This window comes from Aedes aegypti, chromosome 3, assembly GCF_002204515.2.
Source record: "Aedes aegypti strain LVP_AGWG chromosome 3, AaegL5.0 Primary Assembly, whole genome shotgun sequence".
Classification (NCBI taxonomy): Eukaryota; Metazoa; Arthropoda; class Insecta; order Diptera; family Culicidae; genus Aedes; species Aedes aegypti.
In genome coordinates, this window is record NC_035109.1 from 372,801,737 (window position 1) to 372,822,188 (window position 20,452).

General features: G+C 41.4%; 1 protein-coding gene across 8 annotated transcripts in view; it reads left to right on the top strand.

The window, feature by feature from the left end:
- Positions 1–20,452, top strand: part of LOC5576493 (atypical protein kinase C) — a 454,102-nt gene that overhangs the window by 301,241 nt on the left and 132,409 nt on the right. For all 8 annotated transcript variants that reach the window (XR_002501629.1, XM_021851376.1, XM_021851375.1 and 5 more), the window contains one exon: positions 4,902–4,952. Coding sequence is in view for 7 of the 8 variants with exons in the window: in XM_021851376.1 (XP_021707068.1) it covers positions 4,902–4,952 (51 nt within the window). In the remaining variant the exon portion in view is untranslated. The remainder of the gene's footprint in view (positions 1–4,901; positions 4,953–20,452) is intronic.

Below are 20,452 nucleotides of genomic sequence, written 5' to 3' on the forward strand. Positions count from 1 at the left end.
GATTCGATTTCGATTCGATTTCGATTCGATTTCGATTCGATTTCGATTCGATTTCGATTCGATTCGATTCGATTTCGATTCGATTTCGATTCGATTTCGATTCGATTTCGATTCGATTTCGATTCGATTTCGATTCGATTTCGATTCGATTTCGATTCGATTTCGATTCGATTTCGATTCGATTTCGATTCGATTTCGATTCGATTTCGATTCGATTTCGATTCGATTTCGATTCGATTTCGATTCGATTTCGATTCGATTTCGATTCGATTTCGATTCGATTTCGATTCGATTTCGATTCGATTTCGATTCGATTTCGATTCGATTTCGATTCGATTTCGATTCGATTTCGATTCGATTTCGATTCGATTTCGATTCGATTTCGATTCGATTTCGATTGATTTCGATTCGATTCGATTCGATTTCGATTCGATTTCGATTCGATTCGATTCGATTTCGATTCGATTTCGATTCGATTTCGATTCGATTTCGATTCGATTTCGATTCGATTCGATTCGATTTCGATTCGATTTCGATTCGATTTCGATTCGATTCATCGATTTCGATTCGATTTCGATTCGATTTCGATTCGATTTCGATTCGATTTCGATTCGATTTCGATTCGATTTCGATTCGATTTCGATTCGATTTCGATTCGATTCGATTTCGATTCGATTTCGATTCGATTCGATTCGATTTCGATTCGATTTCGATTCGATTTCGATTCGATTTCGATTCGATTTCGATTCGATTTCGATTCGATTTCGATTCGATTTCGATTCGATTTCGATTCGATTTCGATTCGATTTCGATTCGATTTCGATTCGATTTCGATTCGATTTCGATTCGATTTCGATTCGATTTCGATTCGATTTCGATTCGATTTCGATTCGATTTCGATTCGATTTCGATTCGATTTCGATTCGATTTCGATTCGATTTCGATTCGATTTCGATTCGATTTCGATTCGATTTCGATTCGATTTCGATTCGATTTCGATTCGATTTCGATTCGATTTCGATTCGATTTCGATTCGATTTCGATTCGATTTCGATTCGATTTCGATTCGATTTCGATTCGATTTCGATTCGATTTCGATTCGATTTCGATTCGATTTCGATTCGATTTCGATTCGATTTCGATTCGATTCGATTTCGATTCGATTTCGATTCGATTTCGATTCGATTTCGACTCGATTTCGATTCGATTTCGATTCGATTTCGATTCGATTTCGATTCGATTTCGATTCGATTTCGATTCCATTTCGATTCGATTTCGATTCGATTTCGATTCGATTTCGATTCGATTTCGATTCGATTTCGATTCGATTTCGATTTCGACGATTCGATTCGATTCGATTCGATTCGATTTCGATTCGATTTCGATTCGATTTCGATTCGATTTCGATTCGATTTCGATTCGATTTCGATTAATCGATTTCGATTCGATTTCGATTCGATTTCGATTCGATTTCGATTCGATTTCGATTCGATTTCGATTCGATTTCGATTCGATTTCGATTCGATTCGATTCGATTTCGATTCGATTTCGATTCGATTTCGATTCGATTCGATTTTCGATTCGATTTCGATTCGATTTCGAATTCGATTTCGATTCGATTTCGATTCGATTTCGATTCGATTTCGATTCGATTTCGATTCGATTCGATTCGTTTCGATTCGATTTCGATTCGATTTCGATTCGATTTCGATTCGATTTCGATTCGATTTCGATTCCGATTTCGATTCGATTTCGATCGATTTCGATTTCGATTCGATTCGTCGATTCGATTTCGATTCGATTTCGATTCGATTTCGATTCGATTTCGATTCGATTTCGATCGATGTTCGATTTCGATTTCGATTCGATTTCGATTCGATTTCGATTCGATTTCGATTCGATTTCGATTCGATTTCGATTCCGATTTCGATTTCTATGTCGATTCGCATTTCGATTTCGATTTTCGATTCGATTTCGATTCGATTTCGATTCGATTTCGGATTCGATTTTCGATTCGATTTCGATTCGATTTCGCATTTCGATTTCGATTCGATTTCGATTCGATTTCGATTCGATTTCGATTCGATTTCGATTCGATTTCGATTCGGATTTCGATTTCGATTTTTCGATTTCGATTCGATTGATTTCGATTTCGATTCGATTTTCGATTCGATTTCGATTCGATTTCGATTTCGATTTCGATTCGATTTCGATCGGATTCGATCGATTTCCGATTCGATTTCGATTCGATTTCGATTCGTTCGATTCGATCGGGATTCGATTTTCGATTCGATTTCGATTCGATTTCGATCGATTTTCCGATTCGATTCGATTCGTTCGATTCGATTTCGATTCGATTTCGATCGATTTCGATTCGATTCGATCGATTTCGATTCTATTCGATTCGATTTCGATTCGATTTCGATTCGATTTCGATTCGATTTCGATTCGATTTCGATTCGATTTCGATTCGATTTCGATTCGATTTCGATTCGATTTCGATTCGATTTCGATTCGATTTCGATTTCGATTCGATTTCGATTCGATTTCGATTCGATTTCGATTCGATTTCGATTCGATTTCGATTCGATTTCGATTCGATTTCGATTCGATTTCGATTCGATTTCGATTCGATTTTCGATTCGATTTCGATTCGATTTCGATTTCGATTTCGATTCGATTTCGATTCGATTTCGATTCGATTTCGATTCGATTTCGATTCGATTTCGATTCGATTTCGATTCGATTTCGATTCGATTTCGATTCGATTTCGATTCGATTTCGATTCGATTTCGATTCGATTTCGATTCGATTTCGATTCGATTTCGATTCGATTTCGATTCGATTTCGATTCGATTTCGATTCGATTTCGATTCGATTTCGGATTCGATTTCATTCGATTTCGATTCGATCGATTCGATTTCGATTCGATTTCGATTCGATTCGATGTTCGATTCGATTTCGATTCGATTCGATTCGATTTCGATTCGATTTCGATTCGATTTCGATTCGATTTCGATTTCGATTTCGATCGATTTCGATTCGATTTTCGATTCGATTTCGATTCGATTTCGATTCGATTTCGATTCGATTCGATTCGATTTCGATTCGATTTCGATTCGATTTCGATTCGATTTCGATTCGATTTCGATTCGATTTCGATTCGATTTCGATTCGATTTCGATTCGATTTTCGATTCGATTTCGATTCGATTTCGATTCGATTTCGATTCGATTCGATTCGATTTCGATTCGATTCGATTCGATCGACTTTCGTTTTCCATTTCGATTCGATTTCGTTCGATTTCGATTCGATTTCGATTCGATTTTCGATCGATTTCGATTGATTTCGATCGTTTCGATTCGATTTCGATTCGCATTTCGATTCGATTTCCGATTCGATTTCGATTTCGATTCGATTCGATTTCGATTCGATTTCGATTCGATTTCGATTCGATTTCGATTCGATTTCGATTCGATTTCGATTCGATTTCGATTCGATTTCGATCGATTTCGATTTCGATTTCGATTCGATTTCGATTCGATTCGATTCGATTTCGATTCGATTTCGATTCGATTTCGATTCGATTTCGATTCGATTTCGATTCGATTTCGATTCGATTCGATTTCGAATTCGATTTCGATTCGATTTCGATTCGATTTCGATTCGATTTCGATTCGATTTCGATTCGATTTCGATTCGATTTCGATTCGATTTCGATTCGATTTCGATTCGATTTCGATTCGATTTCGATTCGATTTCGATTCGATTTCGATTTCGATTCGATTTCGATTCGATTTCATTCGATTTCGATTCGATTTCGATTTCGATTCGATTCGATTCGATTTGTCGTTCGATTTCGATCGATTTCGATTTCGGATTTCGATTCGCTTTCGATTCGATTTCGATTTCCGATTTCGATTCGATTTCGATTCGATTTCGATTTCGATTTCGATTCGATTTCCGATTCGATTTCGATTCGATTCGATTTCGATTCGATTTCGATTCGATTTCGATTCGATTTCGATTCGATTTCGATCGATTTCGATTTTCGATTCGATTCGATTTCGATTCGATTTTCGATTCGATTATCGATTCGATTTTCGATTCGATTTCGATTCGATTTCGATTCGATTTCGATTCGATTTCGATTCGATTTCGATTCGATTTTCGATTCGATTGATTCGATTTGATTCGAATTTCGATTCGATTTCGATTCGATTTCGATTCGATTTCGATTCGATTTCGATTCGATTTCGATTCGATTTCGATTCGATTTCGATTCGATTTCGATTCGATTTCGATTCGATTTCGATTCGATTTCGATTCGATTTCGATTTCGATTCGATTTCGATTCGATTTCGATTCGATTTCGATTCGATTTCGATTCGATTCGATTCGATTCGATTCGATTTCAATACGATTTAGATTCGATTCCATTTCAATTATGTTCTTCCCATAATATTGTTCTTATAGTTGAAGCTTGCCAGCAAAACCTGCAGAAGGTGTTAATTTTAAGACAACTTCGTTTCGCAAATGGGTCTTCGACGTTGTGTAGGCGAAGTGCGGTGTGTGACAAATCGAAAGCACTTTATTGGCGCTCAAGTACTGCCGCTGCAGAGAAGAAGGTCTCGCAGTTAGATGACATTATGGGTTAGACACATGACAAATTATCAAATTTTCTTCTTCGGTGGGTTATGGAGAAAACAATTTCTAGCTATTTTTGCTACAGTTATCGTAAAGAATGGGAATGTTCCAAATCAATGTTAGTTTGGTATTTTATTTCTTAAATTGGAGTGATTTTTCGATTTGTCAAATATAAAATTTAGGCGATATGTTACGTAATCATAAGCTTTAAAGATCCTCTTCATTAATTGTCATTTTTTTTCTTTCATTTTCAGTTTTTCCAAATGTCCCGACGGCTCCGGGAATGTCCTGCATCGGTGAAGACCGTAAGTATTCATTTGATTTTACTTTCCTCACACTTTCTGAAGTCAGTTGTAAGCTCTTGGGCCTTAGTCGGTCAAGTTTAAAAAAAAATGTGTATAATGGAACGAGCTCACCAAAATTTTCCAAGCACACCAAAACTAAGGACACACAAACACATAAACTTGGCCTTCCAATGATTCAGAAATCCTAAGCTTTTCTAAAGCCTATATTTTCGTTGGCTTCGTTTACTTAGTAGGCTCACGTGTCATTGAGCATGACGGAGCCAAAATGAATTCTGCGTAATCCTACAAAAGTTACATCGAACTGGCATCGACTGTCCCTTCCCATTCAACTGCAGTCACTCGAAATGCAATTATACAATTTACCAGAAGGACTGGACAGTCAAACACGGGAAACGCCGGAATGTGACCACTTCCGAGAGTGACCGTGCCTGTCCGGACCAGAAGCCATAAATTAATGTAGATTTAGGCAGAGTACTTGAACCAGAACTGATCCGAGCTCGGACTGCGGAATGCAAAACTGGATACACTGTGTGGCCCTAGTGCCGAGAGAGTAGTTGCTAAGTTGCGTCCGTCTCCCGTTTAGCAATGGAAATTAAATCCGTTAGATAAATATCCGTTCGCAGTCGAGCGTCGAGCGGCGGCCATTTGGACGGACATTTCAGTGTAGTGCATAGTTCGTTCCGGGCGGCCATCATCAATCATTCACCTTTGTCCCGGTTGTGGCGCTTAGCTCCAGGACTCGCGGGCGTTCGTGTGCAATGGATTTAAATTTAATTTCATAGAATGAATTAATTTATATATATAGGGAACGAACGTTGCCTTGACTCGTATGGAAATGCGTTGCGTTGGATGCTTGCTCCTGTTACACGAAGGGTCAGCCCATAAAGTTAAGTAATGTTATTCACATTGTTTCCGGCGCTAGGCTCTACGGACGACGAACTGCGATTGGATGTGTGCGACAGGATGGGTTTTCCAACCCCGAGCAAAGAAGAATAACAAAATGATAACTAATTCAGTTATCTGGTTATCATTTATTTTAATAACATAATTTGTTATCATTTTGCCTGAGTTAAGAGCCAACATAACACAAATGATAACAAATAATAGCATGGTAAATATCAAAATGATAACTAATTTCGTTATCACTGAGTTCAAAATGATAACATATTCAGCTATTCATAAAAAGCTTTCCAATAACATATTCTGTTATCATCTTGTTTTTATACATATTGAAGATAACAGAAAATTTTATGCTTCTTTGATAACAAAATCAGTTATCAGTTTGAAATATTATGCACCTAATGATAACAAGATATTCGTGATAATTTTTATTAATGAAAATCATTTGATTGATTTAGACGATTTATTTTTTTCCAAATCATGAATACGGCCCGAAGGATTATTAGACCGACGCCCGGTAACTGAACGACCGGTTAAACCCTCCGGCCATAGTCTCATCATGATGAGAATCATGCATGAGAAACTTTATGAACAGATAATCCGTGTCAGCTTCTATTGAAATCAAATGGATGGTCTCAGCGTCCAGAAAATCGCCTTTCACATCTTTGAAAGGAACTTCGGGCTGTGGCAACAGCTTCGATGTCAAGGCTTCCTGAAGCTTTGCGTTGCGTCCAAGCAGTTCCGCATTTTGTTTGAGAAGCTTTTCCTTGGTAGCAGGATCTACAATAAATCATCATTAAGCATTAAGATAGCATTTTTGCACAAATATTACAAATCTACGTACTGCTTCTTTATCCATCGTTGCCGTAAGTAGAGACTCATACAAATTCTTGTATTTTTTAGCCTCTTCTGCCATCCCACATGAACATTCTAAAAATAGTCATTTAGTTTTTGTATAAATTTTTACATAAACTATTACCAATTGTATTGCTGCTTTTCCCGATAGGTTCCGATGGTTCTTCCAAATTTACTCCAATTCCGCTGTTTGTTGTTGCATTCTGATCACCGACATTCCAATCCTCGAGCAACTCATCGATGGTTATTCTCCGGCGATATGTTCTAAGCAGCGGCTTCGAAACAGGTTGCGCGGCGATGGATTGGCATGGTGAATCATCATCGGTATCTGAGCCCATATATTTTTCGAAATCTCTATCCTTATTGACTACTAAGTCAGGTCCAGAATCATCGTCCTGCACGTCAATGTCGGATTGAAATTTCATCTTTTTGCTTGCTGGTGTGCTCTTTACGTCAGATTGGAAAAGAACAACAAATCAGGTTAGGTTTCACTCTCCACCGAGTCAATAACAACAGTTCATCGTTAGGTTATGGTCAACAATGATCAGGATGTTTTACCTGCAATTCCGGAAGTTTTTCAACCAGGAATCCAATGTTTTTTGCAGTCGCACTTCGGAGCACACGTTTCTTGGCAGCAGTCACTCGTTTTCGACCCATTTTTGTTATTTTTTTCCGAAGAATACGTTTCGAGTTACAAGATAATTTGATTATTGACGAAGGTATTAGTGAGAGTGAGTTCAGTTATCATGCTAAATTTACATTTGAAAATGTTCAATATTGTACCAGAAAAGCTTGTGAAAAACTTGGATACGACGATTCTTTCATTAAGATTGATGGGCAATTTTTCCGTATAGAAAATATTTTGACTGATAAAAATGACAAGATTTATATTGTAGCACTGAAACTAATAACTTCTACTATCAATTTTAATACATATTCCTATGTTGAAAGTGATCAAATGTACCTCAAAGAGGTAAAAAAAGATATTAGAATTTGCGTCAGCACTGGTACCCAAACTTGTAATAGTACTACGAATTATATTTCTGTATGTAAACCAAACACACAAGTAAACTAAACTGGAAATAAACATAAATTCGATTCGTTGTTCACTAGACTCAATACATACTGTAGTTTGAATTGGTTTAAATAATATCAATACACATTTTCCTGCGATTTTCAACACTGATAATTAAATTAGTTATCATTGAATTATCGATGATTTTGAAATGTGATAACTCAATAACAAAATGATAACAATGATAACATGGTGTGTTATCAACTTGAAATCATTGGGTTATCAGCCTTTGCTCGGGACGCTTCCCACTAATTAATAGAAGCTGGATGGTTGCCACATAGTTCTAGAATATAATCCTGATAATGTCATGTATACCAACAAATCCTGTTAAAGTTAAAATCGAATCGAATCGAATCGAATCGAAATCGAATCGAAATCGAATCGAAATCGAATCGAAATCGAATCGAAATCGAATCGAAATCGAATCGAAATCGAATCGAATCGAAATCGAATCGAAATCGAATCGAAATCGAATCGAAATCGAATCGAAATCGAATCGAAATCGAATCGAAATCGAATCGAAATCGAATCGAAATCGAATCGAAATCGAATCGAAATCGAAATCGAATCGAAATCGAATCGAAATCGAATCGAAATCGAATCGAAATCGAATCGAAATCGAATCGAAATCGAATCGAAATCGAATCGAAATCGAATCGAAATCGAATCGAAATCGAATCGAAATCGAATCGAAATCGAATCGAAATCGAATCGAAATCGAATCGAAATCGAATCGAAATCGAATCGAAATCGAATCGAAATCGAATCGAAATCGAATCGAAATCGAATCGAAATCGAATCGAAATCGAATCGAATCGAAATCGAATCGAAATCGAATCGAAATCGAATCGAAATCGAATCGAAATCGAATCGAAATCGAATCGAAATCGAATCGAAATCGAATCGAAATCGAATCGAAATCGAATCGAAATCGAATCGAAATCGAATCGAAATCGAATCGAAATCGAATCGAAATCGAATCGAATCGAATCGAAATCGAATCGAAATCGAATCGAAATCGAATCGAAATCGAATCGAAATCGAATCGAAATCGAATCGAAATCGAATCGAAATCGATATCGAATCGAATCGAAATCGAATCGAAATCGAATCGAAATTCGAATCGAAATCGAATCGATCGAAATCGAATCGAATCGAATCGAAATCGAATCGAAATCGAATCGAAATCGAATCGAAATCGAATCGAAATCGAATCGAAATCGAATCGAAATCGAATCGAAATCGAATCGAAATCGAATCGAAATCGAATCGAAAAATCGAATCGAATCGAATCGAAATCGAATCGAAATCGAATCGAAATCGAATCGAAATTCGAATCGAAATCGAATCGAAATCGAATCGAAATCGAATCGAAATCGAATCGAAATCGAATCGAAATCGAATCGAATCGAAATCGAATCGAAATCGAATCGAAATCGAATCGAAATCGAATCGAAATCGAATCGAAATCGAATCGAAATCGAATCGAAATCGAATCGAAATCGAATCGAAATCGAATCGAAATCGAATCGAAATCGAATCGAAATCGAATCGAAATCGAATCGAAATCGAATCGAAATCGAATCGAAATCGAATCGAAATCGAATCGAAATCGAATCGAAATCGAATCGAAATCGAATCGAAATCGAATCGAAATCGAATCGAAATCGAATCGAAATCGAATCGAAATCGAATCGAAATCGAATCGAAATCGAATCGAAATCGAATCGAAATCGAATCGAAATCGAATCGAAATCGAATCGAAATCGAATCGAAATCGAATCGAAATCGATCGAAATCGAATCGAAATCGAATCGAAATCGAATCGAAATCGAATCGAAATCGAATCGAAATCGAATCGAAATCGAATCGAAATCGAATCGAAATCGAATCGAAATCGAATCGAAATCGAATCGAAATCGAATCGAAAAATCGAATCGAAATCGAATCGAAATCGAATCGAAATCGAATCGAAATCAATCGAATCGAATCGAAATCGAATCGAAATCGAATCGAAATCGAATCGAAATCGAATCGAAATCGAATCGAAAATCGAATCGACGAAATCGAATGATCGAAATCGAATCGAAATCGAATCGAAATCGAATCGAATCGAAATCGAATCGAAATCGAATCGAAATCGAATCGAAATCGAATCGAAATCGAATCGAAATCGAATCGAAATCGAATCGAAATCGAATCGAAATCGAATCGAAATCGAAATCGAAATCGAATCGAAATCGAAATCGAATCGAAATCGAATCGAAATCGAATCGAAATCGAATCGAAATCGAATCGAAATCGAATCGAAATCGAATCGAAATCGAATCGAAATCGAATCGAAATCGAATCGAAATCGAATCGAATCGAATCGAAATCGAATCGAAATCGAATCGAAATCGAATCGAAATCGAATCGAAATCGAATCGAAATCGGAATCGAAATCGAATCGAAATCGAATCGAAATCGAATCGAATCGAAATCGAATCGAAATCGAATCGAAATCGAATCGAAATCGAATCGAAATCGAATCGAAATCGAATCGAAATCGAATCGAAATCGAATCGAAATCGAATCGAAATCGAATCGAAATCGAATCGAAATCGAATCGAAATCGAATCGAAATCGAATCGAAATCGAATCGAAATCGAATCGAAATCGAATCGAAATCGAATCGAAATCGAATCGAAATCGAATCGAAATCGAATCGAAATCGAATCGAAATCGAATCGAAATCGAATCGAAATCGAATCGAAATCGAATCGAAATCGAATCGAAATCGAAATCGAAATCGAATCGAAATCGAATCGAAATCGAATCGAAATCGAATCGAAATCGAATCGAAATCGAATCGAAATCGAATCGAAATCGAATCGAATCGAAATCGAATCGAAATCGAATCGAATCGAATCGAAATCGAATCGAAATCGAATCGAAATCGAATCGAAATCGAATCGAAATCGAATCGAAATCGAATCGAAATCGAATCGAAATCGAATCGAAATCGAATCGAAATCGAATCGAAATCGAATCGAAATCGAATCGAAATCGAATCGAAATCGAATCGAAATCGAATCGAAATCGAATCGAAATCGAATCGAAATCGAATCGAAATCGAATCGAAATCGAATCGAAATCGAATCGAAATCGAATCGAAATCGAATCGAAATCGAATCGAAATCGAATCGAAATCGAATCGAAATCGAATCGAAATCGAATCGAAATCGAATCGAAATCGAATCGAAATCGAATCGAAATCGAATCGAAATCGAATCGAAATCGAATCGAAATCGAATCGAAATCGAATCGAAATCGAATCGAAATCGAATCGAAATCGAATCGAAATCGAATCGAAATCGAATCGAAATCAAATCGAAATCAAATCGAAATCAATCGAAATCGAATCGAAATCGAATCGAAATCGAATCGAAATCGAATCGAAATCGAATCGAAATCGAATCGAAATCAAATCGAAATCAAATCGAATCGGAATTGAATCGAAATCGAATCGAAATCGAAATCAAATCAAAATCGAATCGAAATCGAATCAAATTATTATCAATTCATTGAGATGAAGAACTTTAAAATTAAGACATACTCATCAACTGAGAAATCCAATTTCCAATTATTTCCAGGAATCAAGTTTCTCCTCATCCAACATTCTGCCCTTAGTATCATACCTTCCCAATGCCATTCGAATCCCATCTTCAATCATCTTTAACAATTGCAATCACCACATATGCGAAATTAATTCTCTCAGACAAGCCATCAACGCTGCAAAGGAGAGGCTTCATTCATCTCTCAGCTTCTGATTGAATTGCCATCTTTCATTCCGATGCATGTGTATGACGTCGATGAAGACGACGAAGGTGGTGTCGTGTCCATGATCGGATTTCACCCTCCGGCGAGTCGGAAGCGTAACTCGAAACGGAAAATGGCCAGTTCCTACCTGTTTCTGGCCAGGAAAAGCCAATTGCAGCTAAAATGCAGTTCCGGTGCATCGGAGGAGCCGCTTCAAGGCGTTTTCCAATTGCAACCGGTCGGTGCGATACAATTGCGTCAATCGATCGGAGGTTCCGTCGTTCGATTTCGGCGAGCTTAACCGGTATAATTGTTTAATAAATTACCGAATTGGTTTGGTGAGGGACGAAAGTGCGGGTAAAAAAAGAGCTTCGGCTTCGGTTTCGATGAACGCAGAGCAAAAAGAGCCAATCGATCGGAACGCAGAGATTGGACCGGTATAATTATCACCTGTTTTTTGCTTTTTTCGTGGATGCCGGGTCGAGAGGAAAGACTATCATGTCTCTGGAAAAATGAACTGAAATTACTTATAATTACAAAATAGGTTTGAACAGATAACGAACTATGCCTATGTAACGCATGTAACGCATACTTATTGAGCAAGTTATTGTTATTCCACAATAGTGAATTCGCCATGGGCGAAAAGTAACTATAATAAAGATAATAATAATAATGGATTACCTCAAAGCATCTATAAAATATGAAACCAACGTCAGAGAGCCCAACGCACATCAAAGTGGATTACTCATTTCGTGTTGCTGCCGATATGCTTTCTTTGCGTTTTCGATTGAACCGATTCCCATGTTTGTACTCATTCATTGGATTCGTATCGTCGGCATTTTGGGCTAATTGCTGAGTTGAAGGTTGATTTTTTCGGTCTTCGGGGAATGGATAAAACTTAAACACCGTCGTCACAAAAGTTGAAGGTGGACTTTGAGTAAGTTCTAAAAAGAGAAACAAAGAACTGCTACAAATAACCCAAAGAACTTCTTCGAAAGTTCTGGACGTCTCCTGAATGCGCTCTTGGGAGCTTCTTGCAGTCACTGAGAAAGTGTGAAAAGCAACTTTGTAGAAGTGAGGAAGTGAGCTTATTAAAGAGCTCAACAGAGCCGATCAGAAGGAATTTTTAATTGAATTTATATTCGAATACATTGATTGATGGTTTAGAGAAAACAAATCTCTAAATGTTCGGGAGAGCTACTCAGAGAACTCTAGGAAACTTCGTCGAAAGATCTGGAGTGCGTCAAGGGAGTTGCTCAGAGAGCTTTGCAAATAATTCTAGAGATCATCCATAGAATTTCTCGGATCTCTTGGAGTGATCTGAAGGTTCTCTAAATCCTCGACCTTTGAAGTTGAGTTCCTAAGAGAGCTCTTTTGAGCTTCTAAAAGATTCATCAAGGGGTTCTAAGACAGCACCGGGAGAGCTTCAAGGAGTGCTCTGAAATTATTCTAAGAAAACTGAGAAGTTTTTATTTTTCTAAGAGAGTTCTGAAACGCTTCCCAGGGTGCTTTGAAACGCTTCTGAGAGTGCTTTAAAAGGACTCCGAAAGAGCTTTTGAAAGAGTTTTGAAAGAGAGTTCTGGAAAAGCTTGTAAGATATATCAGAGAGATAGAGAGAAAGAATTTTTGATATAGTATGAGCTTGTAAGATATGTCAGCTTCTAAGAGCGCTCAGAAAAACCTTCTTAGAGAAATTCCAAGAGAGCTCTGACCAGCTTATAAAAGCGCTATAGAAAGTTACTAAAATAGCACTGGGAGAGGTTCTTACAGAGCTGTGAGGGAGCTTCTAAGAAAACTCTCAGAGAGCTGTGATAGAGCTTCTGAGAAATGTCAGAGAGATATAAAGATATATCAGAGATAGAGAGAGTTTCTAAGAGAACACTGAGGGTGCTCTTAGAGAAAACCTAAGAGTGCTTAGAAAGGGCTCATAAAAGAGCTCTCAGAGAAATGTCAGAAAGAGTTTCTAACAGAAATATTAAGAGAGCTCTGAGAGGTTCTAGGAGAGCTCTTAAATAGCTTCTATTGAGCTCTGAAAGAGCTTCTAAGAGAGCTCTGAAAGAGCATCTAAGAGAGCTCTGAAGCAGATCCTAATAGAGTTCTATAAGGGCTGAAAGAGTTTCCCTCTATAAAAGATCTGAAAGAGCTTCTAATAGAGCTCTGAGAGAGCTTCTAAGAGAACTCTGAGAGAGCTTCTAAGAGAGCTCTGAAAGAGCTTCTAAGAGAGCTTCTAGGGAACTCTACAGAGCTTCTAGGGAGCTCTGAAAGAGCATCTGAGAGAGCTCTAAAAGGGCGTTTGAAAGGGCTGTGAAAGAGCTTCTGCTTGTCAAGGAGCTCTAGAAAGCTGCTCAAGGAGTTCTTGAGAGCTTCCTCAGTAGCTCTAGAGAGCTTCTACAGGAGCTCTAGAGAGCTTCTCCAGGAGCTCAAGAAAACTTCTCCAGGAACTCTAGCGAGCTTCTCCAGGAGCTCTCGAGAGCTTCTCCAGGAGCTCTGGAGAGCTTCTCCAGGAGCTCTGGAGAGCTTCTCCAGGAGCTCTGGAGAGCTTCTCCAGGAGCTCTGGAGAGCTTCTCCAGGAGCTCTAGAGAATTTCTACAGGAGCTCTAAAGAGCTTCTCCAGGAGCTCTAGAAAGCTTCTCCAGGAGCTCTAAATAGAGAGCTTCTCCAGGAGCTCTAGAGAGCTTTTTCAGGAGCTCTAGAGAACTTCTCCAGGAGCTCTAGAAGAAGTTCTCTAGAGAGCTTCTTCAGGAGCTCTAGAGAGCTTCTCCAGGAGCTCTGGAGAGCTCTAAATAGAGAGCTTTTCCAGGAGCTCTAGAGAGCTTCTCCAGAAGCTCTAGAGAGCTTCGCCAGGAGCTCTAGAGGGCTTTTCCAGGAGCACTAAAAAGTAAACTCTAGGGAGCTTCTCCAGGAGCTCTAGAAAGGATCTTCAGGAGCTCTAAATATAGAGCATCTCCAGGAGCTCTAGAGAGCTTCTCCAGGAGCTCTAGAGAGCTTCTCCAAGAGCTCTAGAAAGCTTCTCCAGGAGCTCTAGAGAGCTTCTCCAGGAGCTCTAGAGAACTTCTCCAGGAGCTCTAGAGAATTTCTCCAGGAGCTCTAAAGGGCTTCTCCAGGAGCTCTAGAAAGTTTCTCCAGGAGCTCTAAATATAGAGCATCTCCAGGAGCTCTAGAGAGCTTCTCCAGGAGCTCTAGAGAGCTTTTCCAGGAGCTCTAGAAAGTGAACTATAGGGAGTTTCTCCAGGAGCTCTAGCTTCTCCAGTAGCTCTAGAGAGCTTCTCCAGTAGCTCTAGAGGGCTTCTCCAAGAGCTCTAGAAAGCTTCTCCAAGAGCTCTAGAAAGCTTCTCCAGGAGCTCTAAATAGAGAGCTTCTCCAGGAGCTCTAGAGAGCTTTTCCAGGAGCTCTAGAGAGCATCTCCAGGAGCTCTAGAGAGCTTCGCCAGGAGCTCTAGAGGGCTTTTCCAGGAGCTCTAGAAAGTAAACTCTAGGGAAAGGAGCTCTAGAAAGGATCTCCAGGAGCTCTAGAAAGCTTCTCCAGAAGCTCTAGAGAGCTTCTCCAAGAGCTCTAGAAAGCTTCTCCAGGAGCTCTAGAGAGCTTCTCCAGGAGCTCTAGAGAACTTCTCCAGGAGCTCTAGAGAATTTCTCCAGGAGCTCTAAAGGGCTTCTCCAGGAGCTCTAGAAAGTTTCTCCAGGAGCTCTAAATATAGAGCTTCTCCAGGAGCTCTAGAGAGCTTCTCCAGGAGCTCTAGAAAGTGAACTATAGGGAGTTTCTCCGGGAGCTCTAGAAACCTTCTCCAGAAGCTCTAGAGAGCTTCTCCAGTAGCTCTAGAGGGCTTCTCCAAGAGCTCTAGAAAGCTTCTCCATGAGCTCTAGAAAGCTTCTCCAGGAACTCTAGAGAGCTTCTCCAGGAGCTCTAGAGAGCTTCTCCAGGAGCTCTAGAGAGCTTCTCCAGGAGCTCTAGAGAGCTTCTCCAGGAGCTCTAGAGAGCTTCTCCAGGAGCTCTAGAGAGCTTCTCCAGGAGCTCTAGAGAGCTTCTCCAGGAGCTCTAGAGAGCTTCTCCAGGAGCTCTAGAGAGCTTCTCCAGGAGCTCTAGAGAGCTTCCCCAGGAGCTCTAAAGATCTTCTCCAAGAGCTCTAGAGAGCTTCTCCAGGAGCTCTAGAGAGCTTCTCCAGGAGCTCTAGAGAATTTCTTTAGGACCTCTAAAGAGCTTCTCCAGGAGCTCTAGAAAGCTTCTCCAGGAGCTCTAAATAGAGAGCTTCTCCAGGAGCTTTAGAGAGCTTCTCCAGGAGCTCTAGAAAGCTTTTCCAGGAGCTCTAGAAAGTGAACTCTAGGGAGTTTCTCCAGGAGCTCTAGAAAGGATCTCCAGGAGCTCTAGAAAGCTTCTCCAGAAGCTCTAGAGAGCTTCTCCAGTAGCTCTAGAGGGCTTCTCCAAGAGCTCTAGAAAGCTTCTCCAGGAGCTCTAGAGAGCTTCTCCAGGAGCTTTAGAAAGCTTCCCCAGGAGCTCTAAAGATCTTCTCCAAGAGCTCTAGAGAGCTTCTCCAGGAGCTCTAGAGAGCTTCTCCAGGAGCTCTAGAGAATTTCTTTAGGACCTCTAAAGAGCTTCTCCAGGAGCTCTAGAAAGCTTCTCCAGGAGCTCTAAATAGAGAGCTTCTCCAGGAGCTCTAGAGAGCTTTTTCAGGAGCTCTAGAGAACTTCTCCAGGAGCTCTAGAAGAAGTTCTCTAGAGAGCTTCTTCAGGAGCTCTAGAGAGCTTCTCCAGGAGCTCTGGAGAGCTCTAAATAGAGAGCTTTTCCAGGAGCTCTAGAGAGCTTCTCCAGAAGCTCTAGAGAGCTTCGCCAGGAGCTCTAGAGGGCTTTTCCAGGAGCACTAAAAAGTAAACTCTAGGGAGCTTCTCCAGGAGCTCTAGAAAGGATCTTCAGGAGCTCTAGAAAGCTTCTCCAGAAGCTCTAGAGAGCTTCTCCAAGAGCTCTAGAAAGCTTCTCCAGGAGCTCTAGAGAGCTTCTCCAGGAGCTCTAGAGAACTTCTCCAGGAGCTCTAGAGAATTTTTCCAGGAGCTCTAAAGGGCTTCTCCAGGAGCTCTAGAAAGTTTCTCCAGGAGCTCTAAATATAGAGCATCTCCAGGAGCTCTAGAGAGCTTCTCCAGGAGCTCTAGAGAGCTTTTCCAGGAGCTCTAGAAAGTGAACTATAGGGAGTTTCTCCAGGAGCTCTAGCTTCTCCAGTAGCTCTAGAGAGCTTCTCCAGTAGCTCTAGAGGGCTTCTCCAAGAGCTCTAGAAAGCTTCTCCAAGAGCTCTAGAAAGCTTCTCCAGGAGCTCTAAATAGAGAGCTTCTCCAGGAGCTCTAGAGAGCTTTTCCAGGAGCTCTAGAGAGCATCTCCAGGAGCTCTAGAGAGCTTCGCCAGGAGCTCTAGAGGGCTTTTCCAGGAGCTCTAGAAAGTAAACTCTAGGGAAAGGAGCTCTAGAAAGGATCTCCAGGAGCTCTAGAAAGCTTCTCCAGAAGCTCTAGAGAGCTTCTCCAAGAGCTCTAGAAAGCTTCTCCAGGAGCTCTAGAGAGCTTCTCCAGGAGCTCTAGAGAACTTCTCCAGGAGCTCTAGAGAATTTCTCCAGGAGCTCTAAAGGGCTTCTCCAGGAGCTCTAGAAAGTTTCTCCAGGAGCTCTAAATATAGAGCTTCTCCAGGAGCTCTAGAGAGCTTCTCCAGGAGCTCTAGAAAGTGAACTATAGGGAGTTTCTCCGGGAGCTCTAGAAACCTTCTCCAGAAGCTCTAGAGAGCTTCTCCAGTAGCTCTAGAGGGCTTCTCCAAGAGCTCTAGAAAGCTTCTCCATGAGCTCTAGAAAGCTTCTCCAGGAACTCTAGAGAGCTTCTCCAGGAGCTCTAGAGAGCTTCTCCAGGAGCTCTAGAGAGCTTCTCCAGGAGCTCTAGAGAGCTTCTCCAGGAGCTCTAGAGAGCTTCTCCAGGAGCTCTAGAGAGCTTCTCCAGGAGCTCTAGAGAGCTTCTCCAGGAGCTCTAGAGAGCTTCTCCAGGAGCTCTAGAGAGCTTCCCCAGGAGCTCTAAAGATCTTCTCCAAGAGCTCTAGAGAGCTTCTCCAGGAGCTCTAGAGAGCTTCTCCAGGAGCTCTAGAGAATTTCTTTAGGACCTCTAAAGAGCTTCTCCAGGAGCTCTAGAAAGCTTCTCCAGGAGCTCTAAATAGAGAGCTTCTCCAGGAGCTTTAGAGAGCTTCTCCAGGAGCTCTAGAAAGCTTTTCCAGGAGCTCTAGAAAGTGAACTCTAGGGAGTTTCTCCAGGAGCTCTAGAAAGGATCTCCAGGAGCTCTAGAAAGCTTCTCCAGAAGCTCTAGAGAGCTTCTCCAGTAGCTCTAGAGGGCTTCTCCAAGAGCTCTAGAAAGCTTCTCCAGGAGCTCTAGAGAGCTTCTCCAGGAGCTTTAGAAAGCTTCCCCAGGAGCTCTAAAGATCTTCTCCAAGAGCTCTAGAGAGCTTCTCCAGGAGCTCTAGAGAGCTTCTCCAGGAGCTCTAGAGAATTTCTTTAGGACCTCTAAAGAGCTTCTCCAGGAGCTCTAGAAAGCTTCTCCAGGAGCTCTAAATAGAGAGCTTCTCCAGGAGCTTTAGAGAGCTTCTCCAGGAGCTCTAGAAAGCTTTTCCAGGAGCTCTAGAAAGTGAACTCTAGGGAGTTTCTCCAGGAGCTCTAGAAAGGATCTCCAGGAGCTTCTTCTTCTTCTTTCTGGCGTTACGTCCCCACTGGGACAAAGCCTGCTTCTCAGCTTAGTGTTCTTATGAGCACTTCCACAGTTATTAACTGAGAGCTTACTATGCCAATGACCATTTTTACATGCGTATATCGTGTGGCAGGTACGAAGATACTCTATGCCCTGGGAAGTCGAGAAAATTTCCAACCCGAAAAGATCCTCGACCGGTGGGATTCGAACCCACGACCCTCAGCTTGGTCTTGCTGAATAGCTGCGCGTTTACCGCTACGGCTATCTGGGCCCCTATCTCCAGGAGCTCTAGAAAGCTTCTCCAGAAGCTCTAGAGAGCTTCTCCAGTAGCTCTAGAGGGCTTCTCCAAGAGCTCTAGAAAGCTTCTCCAGGAGCTCTAGAGAGCTTCTCCAGGAGCTTTAGAAAGCTTCCCCAGGAGCTCTAAAGATCTTCTCCAAGAGCTCTAGAGAGCTTCTCCAGGAGCTCTAGAGAGCTTCTCCAGGAGCTCTAGAGAATTTCTTTAGGACCTCTAAAGAGCTTCTCCAGGAGCTCTAGAGAGCTTCTCCAGGAGCTTTAGAAAGCTTCCCCAGGAGCTCGAAAGATCTTCTCCAAGAGCTCTAGAGAGCTTCTCCAGGAGCTCTAGAGAATTTCTTTAGGACCTCTAAAGAGCTTCTCCAGGAGCTCTAGAAAGCTTCTCCAGGAGCTCTAAATAGAGAGCTTCTCCAGGAGCTTTAGAGAGCTTCTCCAGGAGCTCTAGAAAGCTTTTCCAGGAGCTCTAGAAAGTGAACTCTAGGGAGTTTCTCCAGGAGCTCTAGAAAGGATCTCCAGGAGCTCTAGAAAGCTTCTCCAGAAGCTCTAGAGAGCTTCTCCAGTAGCTCTAGAGGGCTTCTCCAAGAGCTCTAGAAAGCTTCTCCATGAGCTCTAGAAAGCTTCTCCAGGAACTCTAGAGAGCTTCTCCAGGAGCTCTAGAGAGCTTCTCCAGGAGCTCTAGAGAGCTTCTCCAGGAGCTCTAGAGAGCTTCTCCAGGAGCTCTAGAGAGCTTCTCCAGGAGCTCTAGAGAGCTTCCCCAGGAGCTCTAAAGATCTTCTCCAAGAGCTCTAGAGAGCTTCTCCAGGAGCTCTAGAGAGCTTCTCCAGGAGCTCTAGAGAATTTCTTTAGGACCTCTAAAGAGCTTCTCCAGGAGCTCTAGAAAGCTTCTCCAGGAGCTCTAAATAGAGAGCTTCTCCAGGAGCTTTAGAGAGCTTCTCCAGGAGCTCTAGAAAGCTTTTCCAGGAGCTCTAGAAAGTGAACTCTAGGGAGTTTCTCCAGGAGCTCTAGAAAGGATCTCCAGGAGCTCTAGAAAGCTTCTCCAGAAGCTCTAGAGAGCTTCTCCAGTAGCTCTAGAGGGCTTCTCCAAGAGCTCTAGAAAGCTTCTCCAGGAGCTCTAGAGAGCTTCTCCAGGAGCTTTAGAAAGCTTCCCCAGGAGCTCTAAAGATCTTCTCCAAGAGCTCTAGAGAGCTTCTCCAGGAGCTCTAGAGAGCTTCTCCAGGAGCTCTAGAGAATTTCTTTAGGACCTCTAAAGATCTTCTCCGGGAGCTCTAGAAACCTTCTCCAGAAGCTCTAGAGAGCTTCTCCAGTAGCTCTAGAGGGCTTCTCCAAGAGCTCTAGAAAGCTTCTCCATGAGCTCTAGAAAGCTTCTCCAGGAACTCTAGAGAGCTTCTCCAGGAGCTCTAGAGAGCTTCTCCAGGAGCTCTAGAGAGCTTCTCCAGGAGCTCTAGAGAGCTTCTCCAGGAGCTCTAGAGAGCTTCTCCAGGAGCTCTAGAGAGCTTCTCCAGGAGCTCTAGAGAGCTTCTCCAGGAGCTCTAGAGAGCTTCTCCAGGAGCTCTAGAGAGCTTCCCCAGGAGCTCTAAAGATCTTCTCCAAGAGCTCTAGAGAGCTTCTCCAGGAGCTCTAGAGAGCTTCTCCAGGAGCTCTAGAGAATTTCTTTAGGACCTCTAAAGAGCTTCTCCAGGAGCTCTAGAAAGCTTCTCCAGGAGCTCTAAATAGAGAGCTTCTCCAGGAGCTTTAGAGAGCTTCTCCAGGAGCTCTAGAAAGCTTTTCCAGGAGCTCTAGAAAGTGAACTCTAGGGAGTTTCTCCAGGAGCTCTAGAAAGGATCTCCAGGAGCTCTAGAAAGCTTCTCCAGAAGCTCTAGAGAGCTTCTCCAGTAGCTCTAGAGGGC